This window comes from Phascolarctos cinereus, unplaced genomic scaffold, assembly GCF_003287225.1.
Source record: "Phascolarctos cinereus isolate Bilbo 61053 unplaced genomic scaffold, phaCin_HiC Scaffold_3;HRSCAF=262, whole genome shotgun sequence".
NCBI lineage: Eukaryota > Metazoa > Chordata > Mammalia > Diprotodontia > Phascolarctidae > Phascolarctos > Phascolarctos cinereus.
The window spans coordinates 118446926-118461212 of NW_027555736.1; the positions used below are offsets into that span (position 1 = coordinate 118446926).

At 40.4% G+C, this 14287-nt stretch overlaps 1 protein-coding gene across 2 annotated transcripts in view; it reads right to left on the reverse strand.

The window, feature by feature from the left end:
- Positions 1-1517: 1517 nt before the first annotated feature.
- Positions 1518-14287, reverse strand: part of LOC110193610 (protein regulator of cytokinesis 1-like) — a 36152-nt gene continuing 23382 nt past the window's right edge. For both annotated transcript variants that reach the window (XM_078151120.1, XM_020965516.2), the window contains exons 9-13: positions 12563-12658; positions 11165-11311; positions 10150-10260; positions 5519-5692; positions 1518-2053 (exon numbers count right to left, since the gene is read on the reverse strand). In XM_078151120.1, coding sequence (XP_078007246.1) covers positions 1988-2053; positions 5519-5692; positions 10150-10260; positions 11165-11311; positions 12563-12658 — 594 coding nt within the window. In that variant the 3' untranslated portion in view covers positions 1518-1987. The remainder of the gene's footprint in view (positions 2054-5518; positions 5693-10149; positions 10261-11164; positions 11312-12562; positions 12659-14287) is intronic.

The window sequence follows — 14287 nt, forward strand, 5'->3', positions numbered from 1 at the left end:
TCCTTGCCTCCAATTTCTCCCCTCTCCAAACCATCCTTCCCATAGGAACCAAAATAAAACTCCTAAGGAACCATGTCTTCCCTGCTCAAAAATATTCAGTGGCAGCTTCTTATCACCTATAAGCATAACATACCAACTCCTAGGTCTAGCATTTAAGGCTCTTCAGAGTCTGGTTCCGCCCTACCTTTCCAACCTTACTTTACATTAGTCCCCTTCACATACATTACACTCCAACTAAACTTGCTGTTTGCTAAACCTGTCCCACACTTTTTCTCCAATACAACTTGGCAATGATGCCCATTTTGCACTGATTGCACCCCCCATTACCTACCTTGAACTCTCTAGTCTTCCCTACTTTCAAGAGTCCTTTTCTCTGTTCAAAGCTCAGCTCATGTGCTGCCTCTTTTATGTAGCCCCCTCCCCCAAAACCTCCAGTTCAAAGTGCTCTTTCACTCCTCAATCTTCACCTTGATCTTTCCTCTGCCCCTGTCACTCCCTCATTTTACACTTATTTGTGTACAAGGCATACCTCCCACCCCTTAAGCTCCTGGATGACAGACTGTCGTTTTCTCTTTGGATCCCTGACACCTGTCATAGTGCTTTGCATATAAAAGACACTTAGTACACTTCTGTTAAAGGAACTAAAACCAAAGAGCACAGATCCCATTTAATCAAGAAGCAAGTTCTGCTATAGCTTTCTGCAGCAAACAAGCACAACTATTACAACTTCAAAAATGGGTCTCTTCCTGCCTCTATCAGTGACTTCTTGGCCCCCTCTCCTCTTACCAAGAATGAGGAGATCAAATCAGCAGGTCTAAGGTAAAGCCTACTATGTGGCACGAGGGCAGAAAGAAAATGGCTGAACTGCATCTCTCAGCCATTCCCCGTTTTTAATTAGGAATATGAAATGTTTTATGCCCATGGCCGACTAGAAGCTGGAGCTCACAGCTGGGGCGGACGAGGGAAGGAGAAGTAGCAAAAATGAGATACCACAGCACAGGGTCTTAAGATTTTTGTGTCACAGACCTCTTTGGTAATCTGGTGATGACAATGGACCCTCTCAAAATGTTTTTGAATGGATAAAATACATAAGATTCCAAAGGAAGCCAATTATAGTGCAGTGAACAAATTATTGTACTTGGAGTGAGGAAGACCCGAGTTCAAATCTTTTCCAGTCATTTACTAGCTGTATGACCTTGGGCAAGTCATGTAACCTCTCAGCCTTTGTTTCCTCATCTATAAAATGGGCATAATAATAGCACCTACATGATGGGTTGTTGTGAGAGTCAAATGAGATACTGCACGTAAGGCACTTCAAAGTGCTACATAAACGTTATTATCAATAGTAATAATTTTATCAGAATACTTTAAAATCCCAGGTTAAGGATCTCTGTGATTAAAGAAAAAAGCTAACAAATTTATCAATCCATGAATTAAAGATCAACATTTCCCACCCTAAATACACCATATTCACAGACAGATCTTACAGAAGAAAATGAACATTTGCTCTTCCAATATACTTTTAACTAGCTTTATTTTATTTAACTTTTAACTAGCTTTATTTTAATTTTTTTAGAAAATAACTCATTATTTCAACAACAAATACTTATATGGTATTTTATAACCTTCTTCCCAAGATTAAGTAGGCAGATGTAAGTTATTCCCATTTAACAAATAGAGAGCCTAAGGCACAGAGGAGTTAAAATGACTTCCTCTGTTCCAAAGTTAAGTGGCAGAGGATTTGAACCCAGGTCTTCTGACTCTTAGGTCCAAGGCTTTATCTACCACATCACAGTCAAAGTAAATAAACATTATTGTTCAGGACTCTCCATCCCTAGGATGAGAAGCCACAGACATTTTATGGAATCTAATCACTGGTTTAAACATCTTCTCAAGTGAGAACAAACTTGAACTACAGGGATGTCAAAACCACCCCAGTGAAGATAGGGAGGCCCACAGCCTGGTAGGAAGAAGATCCTTTTCAGGATTATATATTGGTAGAGTTGAAAGTTCCCGAATTGTCATCAGATTTGGAAGCCTCTGAAAATTCTTGCTGGTGGGAGAGAAATAAAGTTAGTTGATCAAAGTGGGTAGCAAGCTTATTCCTGGCTTAGCATAGGGATCTGGCAGCTAAATTAAGTCACCATCCTCACCCCTCCTTCCTAGCACAGCAGATACTCTTGGAGGTCCTCAGCCTTTCAGCATGCAAACAGAGGGCAACGATGTCACCCTGAGTGGACATGGGTCAAGTGTCAGTCATTAGCCCCAGCAAGAGGTTGTTAACTCAAGGTCAATTACTTCATGCCTTCAGTCTGGCATAGAAAAGACTCATATGTACATGTGCATGCTCCAAGCCATGATGGATTATGAAAGAGGCAGATTCTGTAGAACAGAAATGCTAAATATTCACCAAGCTGCTGGCTGAGTTTCTAATTAAAAAATAATGAGTTGGTGTCCAGGGAAGCAACAAATATCGGCGGACTGGCACCCTGAGATATCCACAGACCAGACACCAGATGCCAGTCTTTGGAGCTGAGAGCCCTCTGACTTGTTGTTGACTTGACCTCATGCTAAAGTACAAAGAATGAGTTTAGAAAGTAGCCAGTGTTAGACTTATACAGGGAGAATGCTATCTGAGACACCATAGCCATACAGCAACTAACACTACATGAGGGCTCCTGAGATGAGGGTCACAAGATAACCTGGCATAGCCCAGTGGAATAACCCCCCTGAATATGTTTGGATCTGACCCAACCTTGAAGAAGCAACAAGTGTGGCTATCAGACAGCTAATAGGACAAGTATCATTGCCAGCAGCAGATGGAGCTGGCCACAGAGTCGGGAAGACCTGGGTTCAAGTCATGCCTTTGACACATACTGACTGTGTGACCCTGGGCAATTTCATTTGAGTTGTCAGGGTTCTAGACAACTAAGGCTAAGAGTTGCAGAGAACGTGCTGACCTGAACTGGTACAGGGAGATTCCTCTATCATTGAAATCACAGGATCAGTCCTATCGTTATCAAATTATTTGGGTAACGGCTTTAACTACAGAGGCAACTAAGCATGAGCCTCTCTTCCTAAAAGCCCAAACCAACTCAGACAAGCATCTCCTTCCCCATTATTGGGGCTTTTAGATGCTTCAAGCCCAATTCAATTCAGCAAGCACTTATTAGGTGCCTACCAAGTGATGGGCACTGGGAATTCAAGGGCAAAGCTAAGAAACTGTGGCCATCATATGAGTGTAGAGGAGAGAATGTATACCAGAAATAAAGATTTAGCAATCAATTGGATATGAGGGTGAAGGAAAGGGAAGGGTTAAGAAACGGCTCTGAGGTTATAAACCTGGATGACTGGAAAGAACAGTGGCGCCCTCAACAAAAGAGGGAGAGAGGTCAATCTAGGGGTAAAGAAATTAGTTCTGTTTTGGATGTATTAAAATCTGAGATGCCTACAGGACATCCAGGTAGAGCTTTCTAGCAGGCAATTGGTGATACAACGCTGGCGTTCTGGATAGAGAGTAGAGCTGGATATATAGATTTTTGAAGTCATTTATTTTTTTTTTTTAATTAAAAAAAATTTTTTTTTGCTTAGGTAACCGGAGTTAAATGACTTGCCCAGGGTCACACAGCTAGTAAGTATTAAGTGTCTGAGGCTGGATTTGAACTCAGGTCCTCCTGACTCCAAGGTCAGAGCTCTATTCACTGTACCACCTAGCCCCTGAAGTCATCTGTATAGAGATGACAAGTAAACCTCTGGTGAGATCACCAAGAAAGAGAATACAGAGAAAGAAGAGGAGGACCAGGATGGAACCTTAGGGCACAGCCATGGCTAGGGGTCCAGCTATGGATGATGATCTAATTACATAAGAAACTGATAAGTGGTCAGTCAGCTAGAAAGAGAACTAGGAGAAAAGAGTAAAACCAAAGCAGAGGGAAAAAAGAATAACTAATGCTATATAACCAAAGTTCTCCTAGAACTTTACTCTAGCACTCACATGAGAGGAGACTCACAGACCAATGGCATCCGAAACAAACAGTAAAATGAAATGACGAGGCAGCAAGTACTACTGCCCGGTGTAAGCAGAAGAAGTGGGACACTAGCCAGAAACATCACTTGGGACTAAAATGTATGCCATTTAAGACGTTACTTTTCTTTATCCTCCTAATTAGTTTTGTAATCTATAGGGCTGGAACCTCCTAGGAAGCCAGTCAGGAAAATGACAATGACTAAGTCACACCAGATGGCAACAGGTATAACACAAAATACTCCAAGGCTATAAAAGAACTGGCATCCTGATAGCAGAGTCAGGGCTCCCTCACAACATACACAAAGAGTGATCCAATGATCCTATGGTGTTTTTTTTTAGTTTAATGTGGGTGCCCATTGTGTCTTTGTATCGGAGTCAATTCAGCCCTCCTGGGCTTCTCCAGATGGAATACTCCCATGTGATGAAGCAAAACAACTGAGCAAAAACATCTGCTTCAATGACCACATCTGGCAGCATATACAATATTCTGTCCTAGCAGACTTCCACTTCTCTGCTTTGAGGAGGGCATATTTCATTAGAAGATGATTACTACCCTTAGTCACTTTTTTATGCTATTCTTTTAATGGAATTCAGTTACAGCTAGAGGAGGTGACCCTTACTAAATAAAGCTTCTATTAAGATGCTTTGGTGCATCTAAGCAGGGCTAAAAATCTACATTAAATTGGAGCAACATGTTTCCACAGAAAACTAGATTTTAAATGTTAAATACTCAAAAAACAACTAGGGTTTTTGTTGTTGGTTTTCCTAAATTTAGGAGGCTGTCCCAGTGAGTCAGAGAGGACTGGCTCTTATAAAGCTCTACTCGGATGATAATGAAATCAGCAGATATTATTAGGTCACTCTGAAAGAAGGGACGTGCAAGGACTGCCACACAAGCCTGAGATCTGACAGATAAGAAGCTGGAAGGAAAGTGAGTTCCTTCCACAAAAGAAAGGACTGAGATGGTCACCAAGAGAACAGGGTGGCCACTGGAAAAGTGATGCAGGTTCTCTTCCTACAGCCAACCTGTCTCAGAAAGATCCAATTCTGAAGTTCAAGTTTTTTCTCCTTTTTAATTTTATTGATACCTTCTGTTTTTATATCACCTTCATTTCTAAATATATTCTTCACCCTTCCTCTATCAAAAGAACCATCCTTTAAAATAAAGAAAAAGAGGGGAGAAAGCAGTTAAACAAAACTAATCAACTGAATCTGACAGTATATGCAATATTCTACACCCAGAGTTGCCCCACCTTTGCAAAGAAGGGAGGGAGGTATCTTTTCTCATCTCTTCTTCAGAGTCAAGCATGGTCAATGCGATTATAAAGCATTCATTTTCCATTTTCCCACTCAGAAGTTAAACTGCCAATTTCCCTCCTGCACCCAGCTTTTCCACCCCAGAGATGGCCCTGTGTGTTATCAGGAGACTACCCATCCTGCCCTGTCTGTGTGTTCTCACAGGGCAGATAGATATTAGAAAAGGTGGATTACCACAAATTCAGAATACGTGCTGGCAACAGAATGAATCTGGAAGTTTCCCTGGAGTGGGGATAGCTGAGAATATCCATTGTTCAGAATAGTCTCATCCAAGTCAATGGTCCTGTTGTGCTCCCGTTGGCTGGTATTCAGCGTCTTTTGCCCCAGGGAACCAATATTCCAGGATGACTGGCCAAAGGAAGCAGAAGAATGAAAGACAGGTGAGCATGACTAAAATGTCTGAAGAGGAAAGCTGCCAGGTGTGGGGGCAGAAGCCCAGCACTGAGTGTCAGGCCTGTAAGGACTACCGCTACCTGGGCAGGACTCTCATGAGAAAAGTCACTTCATTTCCCCGTAGCTTCCTCATCATAAAATATGGTAGCTACCCCTCTTCAGCCATAGGGAACTTGTGAGCTTCAAATGAAGTAAGAGGTGAAAATGTTAATAAAAGATATTCATATGTAGCTGTCATTCTATTCTCCTTCCTGTTATTTAAAATGGAAGTTACTGGAAGGCAGAAATTTGAGAAATAAAAAGCATTATTTGACTACTTCCACCATTCCTTCAGGTGTTCTTTCCCCTACAAACACACCTATATCTTTTTTTGTGCTTTTCCATTTCACTGGTCAGTTCCCTTACAGGGGAGAGAGAAACAAAACAGGAGTTGAATCGTTCTGCTTTTTCCATTAAAATTTTCTCATGGAGAAAAAACTTTTTGCATTTTTAACTAGCTTTGGATCACTCTAGGCTTTAGCCTTCCTGACACTCTCCTAATACATCTATGCCATGCTTTGTTTTATGCCCTCAATTGCATCATTTTTTTTAAATTTTAAAAAAGTAATTTTTTTTGGAAACAACATTCAACATCAAAATAAACAACTAAGCTTGCCTGGTAATGATTTACATTTTAATGAATTTCAGTACAAAATAATAACTTCTTTTCTGCCCTTCCTCCTAAGTCTCCATGAGGAGGATTCTTTGTCCACTCACTCTCACTATTTTTTAAATTAATTTATTTTGATTTATCAACAATCACTTCCATATGCTTTTGAGTTTAAAATTTTTCTCCCCCTTCCTCTCCACCACTCTTCCCAAAACAGCGTGCAATCTGATATAAGCTATACACACACACACACACAACACACACACACACACACACACACAACACACACACATATATACACACATTCTTATTAAACATATTTTCAGATTAGGGAAAGTAAAAATTAGAACCAACAGGAGGAACCACCAGGAAGAAGAAACAAAACTCAACAGAAGAGAAAAAAAAATAGCAAATAGTATGCTTCAATCTGCATTCAGATTCCATAGTTCTTACTCTCACTATTTTACATGTGGCCTATGTCCTCCTGACTATTCAAGCACACCAAGACAATGTAAATTTTTTTAAAAATGTCTCCCCACTGTTTTTTTTTTAAAAGCCTAAACTTTTTAACTTTGCTTATGCTATAGGGAGGCAGTATAATATAGTAGGAAGAAGAGTATGAGAAATTAAGATCTGAGAGTTAGTCTTAACTCTATCACTAACTAGCTGTGTGGGTCTCAAGCAAATTGCTTTCCCTTCTCTTGGCCTCAGTTCCCTTACCTAGAAAATTAGGAAATTGTACCTCAAGTAAATTCATCAAACATTTACATAATGAATGCCTACTTCATGCGAGGTACCCTGCTAGGGGTACAAAGATGCACACGACACAGTTCTTGCCCAAAAGCAGCTTACAATTCAGCAGGGGAGGTGAAACAAGAACATAAATACTCGTAATACAAATTGCAACATACTAAGTGTATAAGAAAGGTAAAAGGTAGTGTGAAAGATCTTAGCAAGGACAGATCATTTCTAGATTTTTGATAAGGAGAGTTAAAATCAGGGAAATCTTCACAGATGAGGTGGTCTATGAATTAGACACTGGCATATGAGAAAGTTTCCATCACACAGAGATGTAGAGGACAGAGACCAGTGATATAGGGGAAGCAGCACAGTGTGCTAGGAGAAACAGTGCTGGATTTGGAATCAGGAGAGAGCCACATTTGAATTCAACCTCTAGTATTTAGTAGTTGTGTGACCATGGACAAGTCATTAACTTTCATGAGCCTCAGTATCCTCATCTGTAAAAATTGATATGATCATACCAATAGAGAGAAAGGGCCAGACTTGGATTGAGAAGACAGATATTCAGGTCCTTCCTCTAATAAGTCCCAGCTGTCTGACCAGTGGCAAGTCGATTAACCTCTAAGAGTCCTAGGCAACTCTCAAAGACTCTTAAGTCTGCTGATCTACATTAGTGGGCAGGAGTTTCCACCCTGACACAATCACACATCTGGATCCCTCCCTTTCCCAAACAACATGCCTCACAGGTTTGCTGAGACTATCAAATGAAATAATGAAGTGGTTTATAAACCTTAAAGTGCCACATAAATGTCAGTTATTAGACAGTCTGTAGAGTCCAACAAGAGCTGATGAAGGCTTGAACTAAGATGGTGGCTTGAACTAAGAAGGAGACACTGTGGAAGGAGCCTTAACAGGAATTGGAAGCTATCTGAATGGGTAGAGAGGATGAGGGGGAAGGAGTCGTCCAAGTTAAAGATGATGCTCATGTTTCCAGTCTGGTGATGAGAAGAAATGGTGGTAGTTTTAAACAGAAACCATGAAGCTGGAGAAAGGGTGAATTTGGTAGGGGCAAGATGACAAGTCTAGTTGGGACATATTGAACTGGAAGAATCTGAATGTCTTTATTTCCTAAAGGAAAGCCCTAGGCCCATAAAGCTGACTCAGCACTACAGTCTGAAGGATAATGAGTTGCTTTTGCATCGTGGCAAGATCCTTGGATTTGGGAATTGGAATTCTCAAGCGAGGTTGTTTGGGAGACCTGGTTATTGAACAGAGGTGAACGTACAAATACAAACAATTGGTGGAAGGCAGATCAGAGTGGATGGCAATGCTATTCATGGTAATTTCTCATAAACCACTCATTTAATAACCCATTGTAGAATTTTGCTGGGATTGAGCTCAAACTATAGTTTCTACAGAAGACAGGAAAAAGTGAAAGTAAGAGTTTGGCCTTGAGCAAGAAGAGTTAATATTTAAATGAATGAATGAATGAATAAATGAATGAATACACAAATATTCATTAAGCAACTATAGTGTATGAGGCATTGTGCTAAGCTCCAGGGATAGAAAAGGCAAGAAATCACCTGCTCTTGAGAAGCATATATTCTAGGAGGGGAAGACAGCATATATAGGGGCATGGTGGCCATAGAAGTGTGTTCTGGTCTACAGTCACACGGATTTTGGGTGAATCCAAAGGGCAACTTATGGTCGTCATTTACCTAAACCAACCATCTGTTTATACAGAAGTAGATAAAGTGAAGGAACTTGCATAAAGCAAGGCAGGAGAACCTCATAAAACTTTACCAGGGCAAATGAAGCATAGCTCACAACAGACCTAAACTAAGCTTTCAAAACTCCAATGGTCTAGTCTATGGGCTCACCAGATCATCAATTTAGAGCTGGAAAGGACCTTTGAGATCATCTAGTCCAACCTGCTCATTTTACAGATAAGGAAACTGAGGTTCAGAGACACTAAGTGACTTGCCCATGGTCACACAGCTAAAAAGTGTCAGAGGTGGAACTGGAAACCAGGTCTTTCCTGGTTCCAAATCCAGCACTTTAAACTCTTGGCATTCTGCCTCTATCACATTCTAGTGATGCAATGGAATGTTTTGGTTGCTCCAGAATCACCCTGGATATATGATATCATGCTTTTCCAGTTTTTTTTTTTTAAGGGAAGGGAAGAGAGAGGAGGTAGGTCAGCTGGTGAATGTCTGTCTGTATGCATAGGCAAAGAAAGATATAAGTGGAGAGATAGCTAGACAGACCAAAAGGTCTGGGAGAGAAAACAGCACTCCTAGTGTCTTGGTCATTTAGCAGAAATCATGGAAACCAGTGGTCTATTCAACTAATACAGAACGATGAAAGAAAAGCCATTTCAAAATTTATCTTGGAACCCAGCTGGAAGAAATAACAGAGGATTTCAGTATTAACATAATTGGAAAAGACTAACTAGCAAAAACATTAAGAGCCTGCAAAGACTTTTGTCTATTTCTAATCAAATTAAAATACCATTCATTAGTAATTATAAGGAGTGCCAATAATATTCTCAAAGGATAACAATTTCTCCTAATGCCACTCAGCATGTGGGGTTGGAAGGACCACAACAGCAGCAGCTTGTAGTAGGAGGAAAAAGACAAAAAAAAAAAAAACACCAACCCAACAACTTAGCTACTGCCACCATCTCCCCCAGAACAACTCATTAGTTTCTGAAATCAGCTGCCATCACATCCATCACTGTTAAAATTTATTTGTTTTTTTATCTGCTCCCCAGACATCAAGATCAGCACATCAGTGCGGCAGAACAACTATTTAATGATGAGCACGTTTATATTCATTTAGGCTTCTTTTATAGAGCATCTCAAGTGGAAATCAGCTGAATGGAAGCTACAAAGTGCCTATTCATCATTACCTAGAATCCAAAGCAATCCAGACCCCACTCAGAAAAACAAGAATCTTTCTTGTCTATAGTCCAAAAGCCAAGAACCCTATCCACCCCAAACCCTTTGTAATCTCATGTTACCTTGAGAACTTTGCCTGTTATTTTGGATCCCAGGCTTTCCCTCTTGCTAGGAATTTTAGGTGTACTGCCATAAAACATTTCAACTTCTATCTGTTGGCTCTTCTTTAGATGCTGAAGGAGAACCAGAAAAAAAAAAACAGATAATCCCAATAAAAAAAAAGGAAGGTTAGATATATGAGACAGGAATGGGAGATGAATTGATAGGCAGACCTGAAAATGAGGCTAATAGATAGATAAAGCATTTTAAAGTGCTTACGTGTCAAACACTGCTCATTTAAAAAAAAAATCTGGCTATCACGATATTCACAGCAGCACTTTTTGCAGTAGCAAAGAACTAGAAACAACATACATGCCTATTGATTAGGGAATGGCTAAACAAACTGTGTTACACTGATTCAACGAAATATTACAGTTTTGTGAGAAATGATAAATATCATGAATACAGAAAAGCATAAAAGATGTATATGAACTGATGCAAAGGGATGTTAGCACAAGGAGGAAACCAATGTACACAATAACTTCAACAATGTAAATGGAACAACAAAGCAATCAAAACTGAATGTCACAACCAAGGCTGGCCTCAAAGAGAGCTATGAAAGAGAACCTTTCTCCACTTCTTTGCAAAGGTGAGGTAGGATGGTTTGTAATACTGCATATATAATATCAGATGTTTTCACTATGTGGGTTAGTTTGGTTGAACTGTTTTTTCCCCCTCACATTTATTCTTTGTTACAGAAGGTCTTGGGGAGGAGTTTGGGGGCAGGGATGAATATATCAGAGAATGAAGGTGATAGAAAAACAAAATATATCAATAAAAATTTATTGTAAAAAGAAAAATCTGATGTTATGTCCCTAGGACAAAAAGAAACAACTGAAGGCAAGGTGCAGACCTGGGCTGGTTTCTCATCACCCACAGTCCCAAGCAGAAATATTATAATACACTTCATTATTTATTTAAAAACAAATTTTAAAAATTTACTGTTTTTCTCCTTTCCCTTTCTTTATTCAGACTTACTCTCTCCTGCTTTGCTTTCTCTTTCTCCAAACGATGCATCTGCCACTGCTCCATCACATACTCCATGAATTTCTGCCCATTCACCACAAAGTCCTTTGAATATTCTTGTTCCCACAGTTCAATTTGTGCTTTCAACTCCTCTTCCAGCTGGGGCCAAAAAAAAAAAAAAGGAGATTACTGTCCCCAACTCATTTGTCACAATGAAAATCCCAGAGATCTCTTCAAATGAACACATCTGTTCAGGAGCTTCCCTGTGGTATCTCTAATAGGAACATTTAATTCATAGCAAAGGATGTGCCTGTCAGTGACTGGAATGTTCAGACGCTAAAAAAACTTAAAGACCTGGTTCATTCACAGCACACTGAGAAGGAAGGAAAACCCATAACCCTTCATTTTTTCTAAGAAGTTCCTGTTTAGGCTGCCCAAGGTGCACCCATTATTTCTTAATCTTATGAAACTGAGACTTAAAATGTGGCTAGAGATACATATGCTAGTTCTAAGGATCTTGGAGACATAGATTTAAAAAAAAAAAGAGTGACTTTTGGAGCTGAAAACCCTGTACTTCCTCCCAAAAGGGGGACTATTTTTCACACATGCATAATTTCATAATTAATATTTTGGAGGGGAAAATATCACCACTACAAAAATTCATTGGCGGGGGCCTCTGTACTCATTACACATCCCAGCCCCAAATCCCTCTCCACTATAGTCCATCTACATCTGACTATGTCACTCTCCACTATTTAACCAACTCTATTACCTCCATGATAAAATAAAAAATCCTGTTTGGCTTTGATAACCTGGCCCCTTCCTACCTTTCCAATCTTTTTGCGCCTTACTTCCTTCCCCACACACTCTGTGATCCAGCCACACTTGCTGCTCCTCACACCAGACATTCCATCTTGCAACTATGTATTTTCACTGGTCTTGCCCTATTCCTGGAATGTTCTCCCCTCCCCATCTCTACCTCCTGGCTTTGCTGGCTTCCTTCAAGTCTTAGCTAAAATTCCATATTTTGCAAAAAGGCTGGTCTTCCTTAATGCTCATATCTTCCCTCTGCAATTACCTGCAAATTATCCTAGACAGATCTCATGTGCACATAATAGTCTGCAGATGGTCTCTTACATTAGACTTTGAGATACTGCCCTGAAGTCCAACTGATGACAAGAAGCCTTGATAGGATTCATTTATGTAAATTAGATAAGAAAGAGTAAGCCCAATGCTCTCACAAATCTATGAAAGCTTGTCCCCGAGCGAAACGGAGAAATTACATCACAGGCTCCAAATGTCCATCAGCATTACTAGATTAGCACATAGAAGACATTAGTCATAGAGCAAAACCTTCAAGCGTATGATTTTCTGGAATTAGGGGCCGACCAGCCAAAGAAATGACACTACCTTAAGGAAAGTTTTTTGGAGCCTGGCTCTTTGCTTTTCCTCCTTCAGGAGGTTTCCACCGCGGTTAATAAAACGACTTGGATCTGAAGCTCTTCTCTGTGGAGACAATTATGCTTCAATTAGAGGCAGTATTCAACCCGGCAGTCTTAGCATGACTAGTTAGTTCCCTGGAAGTCCCTTAATCTCAAAGAGCTCTACTTAGAAGGAGCTAGGAAGGAAGTCTGATGTTTCCTCCCCATTCTAAGGTTCAGATATGATAAAAATGAAGTCTAGTATTTAAAAAAGAATAAACCGAGGGCTAGATGGCGCAGTGGATACAGCACTGGCTGTAGGAGTCAAGAGGACTCGAGTTCAAATCCGGCCTCGGACACATAACACTCACTGGCTGTGTGACTCTAAGCGAGTCACTTCACCCCAACTGCCTCACAAAAAAAAAAAAAAAGAATGAACAAAATTGAAAAGCTATTTCAAAGTCTGGCAGGCTGACGAACTGGAAGACTGATAGAGGTAATGATGATGATCCCCCTTTTCTGATTACTTTGCTTAAATTATGTCAACCCCAGAGCTGCTGAATTGATTTCCCAGTCCTGGAATGCTCCCCCTCCCTCACCCCTTAGACTCCCTGGCTTCCCTCAACATCCAGTTCAAATGTCACCTTCCGAAGGAGGTCTTCCTTGGTTCGCTCTACTGTTAGTGACTTCCCTACCAAGGTTACTTCCCATTCAGTCTGTATATAGCTAACTATTTATATGGTTCTCCCATTGAAGTATAAGCTCCCTGACAGCAGGGATAATCATGACATTTCTGGAGGTGGCAGGGGTTTGACTTTCTTTGTATTCCCAGAGCTTAGCACAGTGTTTGGCACATAGCAAATGCTTCATAAATGCTTGCTGATTGCCTGACCGTCTCTGATTTTCAAATCCCAACAAGAGATACAAAGTAGGAAAGATGGAGATGATCTCCCTGCACTAAAGCTATATTGCCTGAAAAGGAATCCAAACGGACCCCACACTAAAGCAGATACTCAGTCAGTTTTATGAGACTGGGAGCGGGGAGAAGCAGTTTGTGAAAATTAGGAGACTTAGGTGGCAGTCAAGTGCCATAAGAAAATCTGTCTGGCTGTTACCCCCATGTGCTTAAGACAGTAAGACGCAAAACGAGCTAGGATCCACAAAATCCAGCTAAGGTATCTAACTGGAGCTCCAGTCATTAACTTGTTAGCAGTAAGTGAACTTCCAGCTCAAGCTTTATTACTTCTATCTGCTTAAGGGCGTCGTGTAAAAGCCTAGCTATATTCCTCAGTACTTACTGGCCAGTTTACTATCTAACCTGATACAAATCTTCCCCTTCTGCTAGCTGGTTTTTGATGTGCAAATCTTTGTTTCTAAACCCTTTGTAAAATTCCACAGTGCTCCACCTATGTAACTAAGACTTTTCTAAGGTTGCTGAAACTGCTGCTCAGGGCCCGCTGGTTTTTGTATACTGTGGGTCTATGCTCTGGGCATGATAATAGTAATAACAAGAACATAGCTGAATGTATTGGTACATTACTATAATAAACTAGCATTTCTACATTTCTACATGTCAACAGGATTGACAGAAGTACCTATCAGCAAATCCTTGGACAACTCACAAGTTTCAGAAATCTTGAATTGCCAAAGTCACGCAACTATACGCAAGGCAACGTGACATACTTGGCATAGTGGATAGAAAGCTGCCAACAGA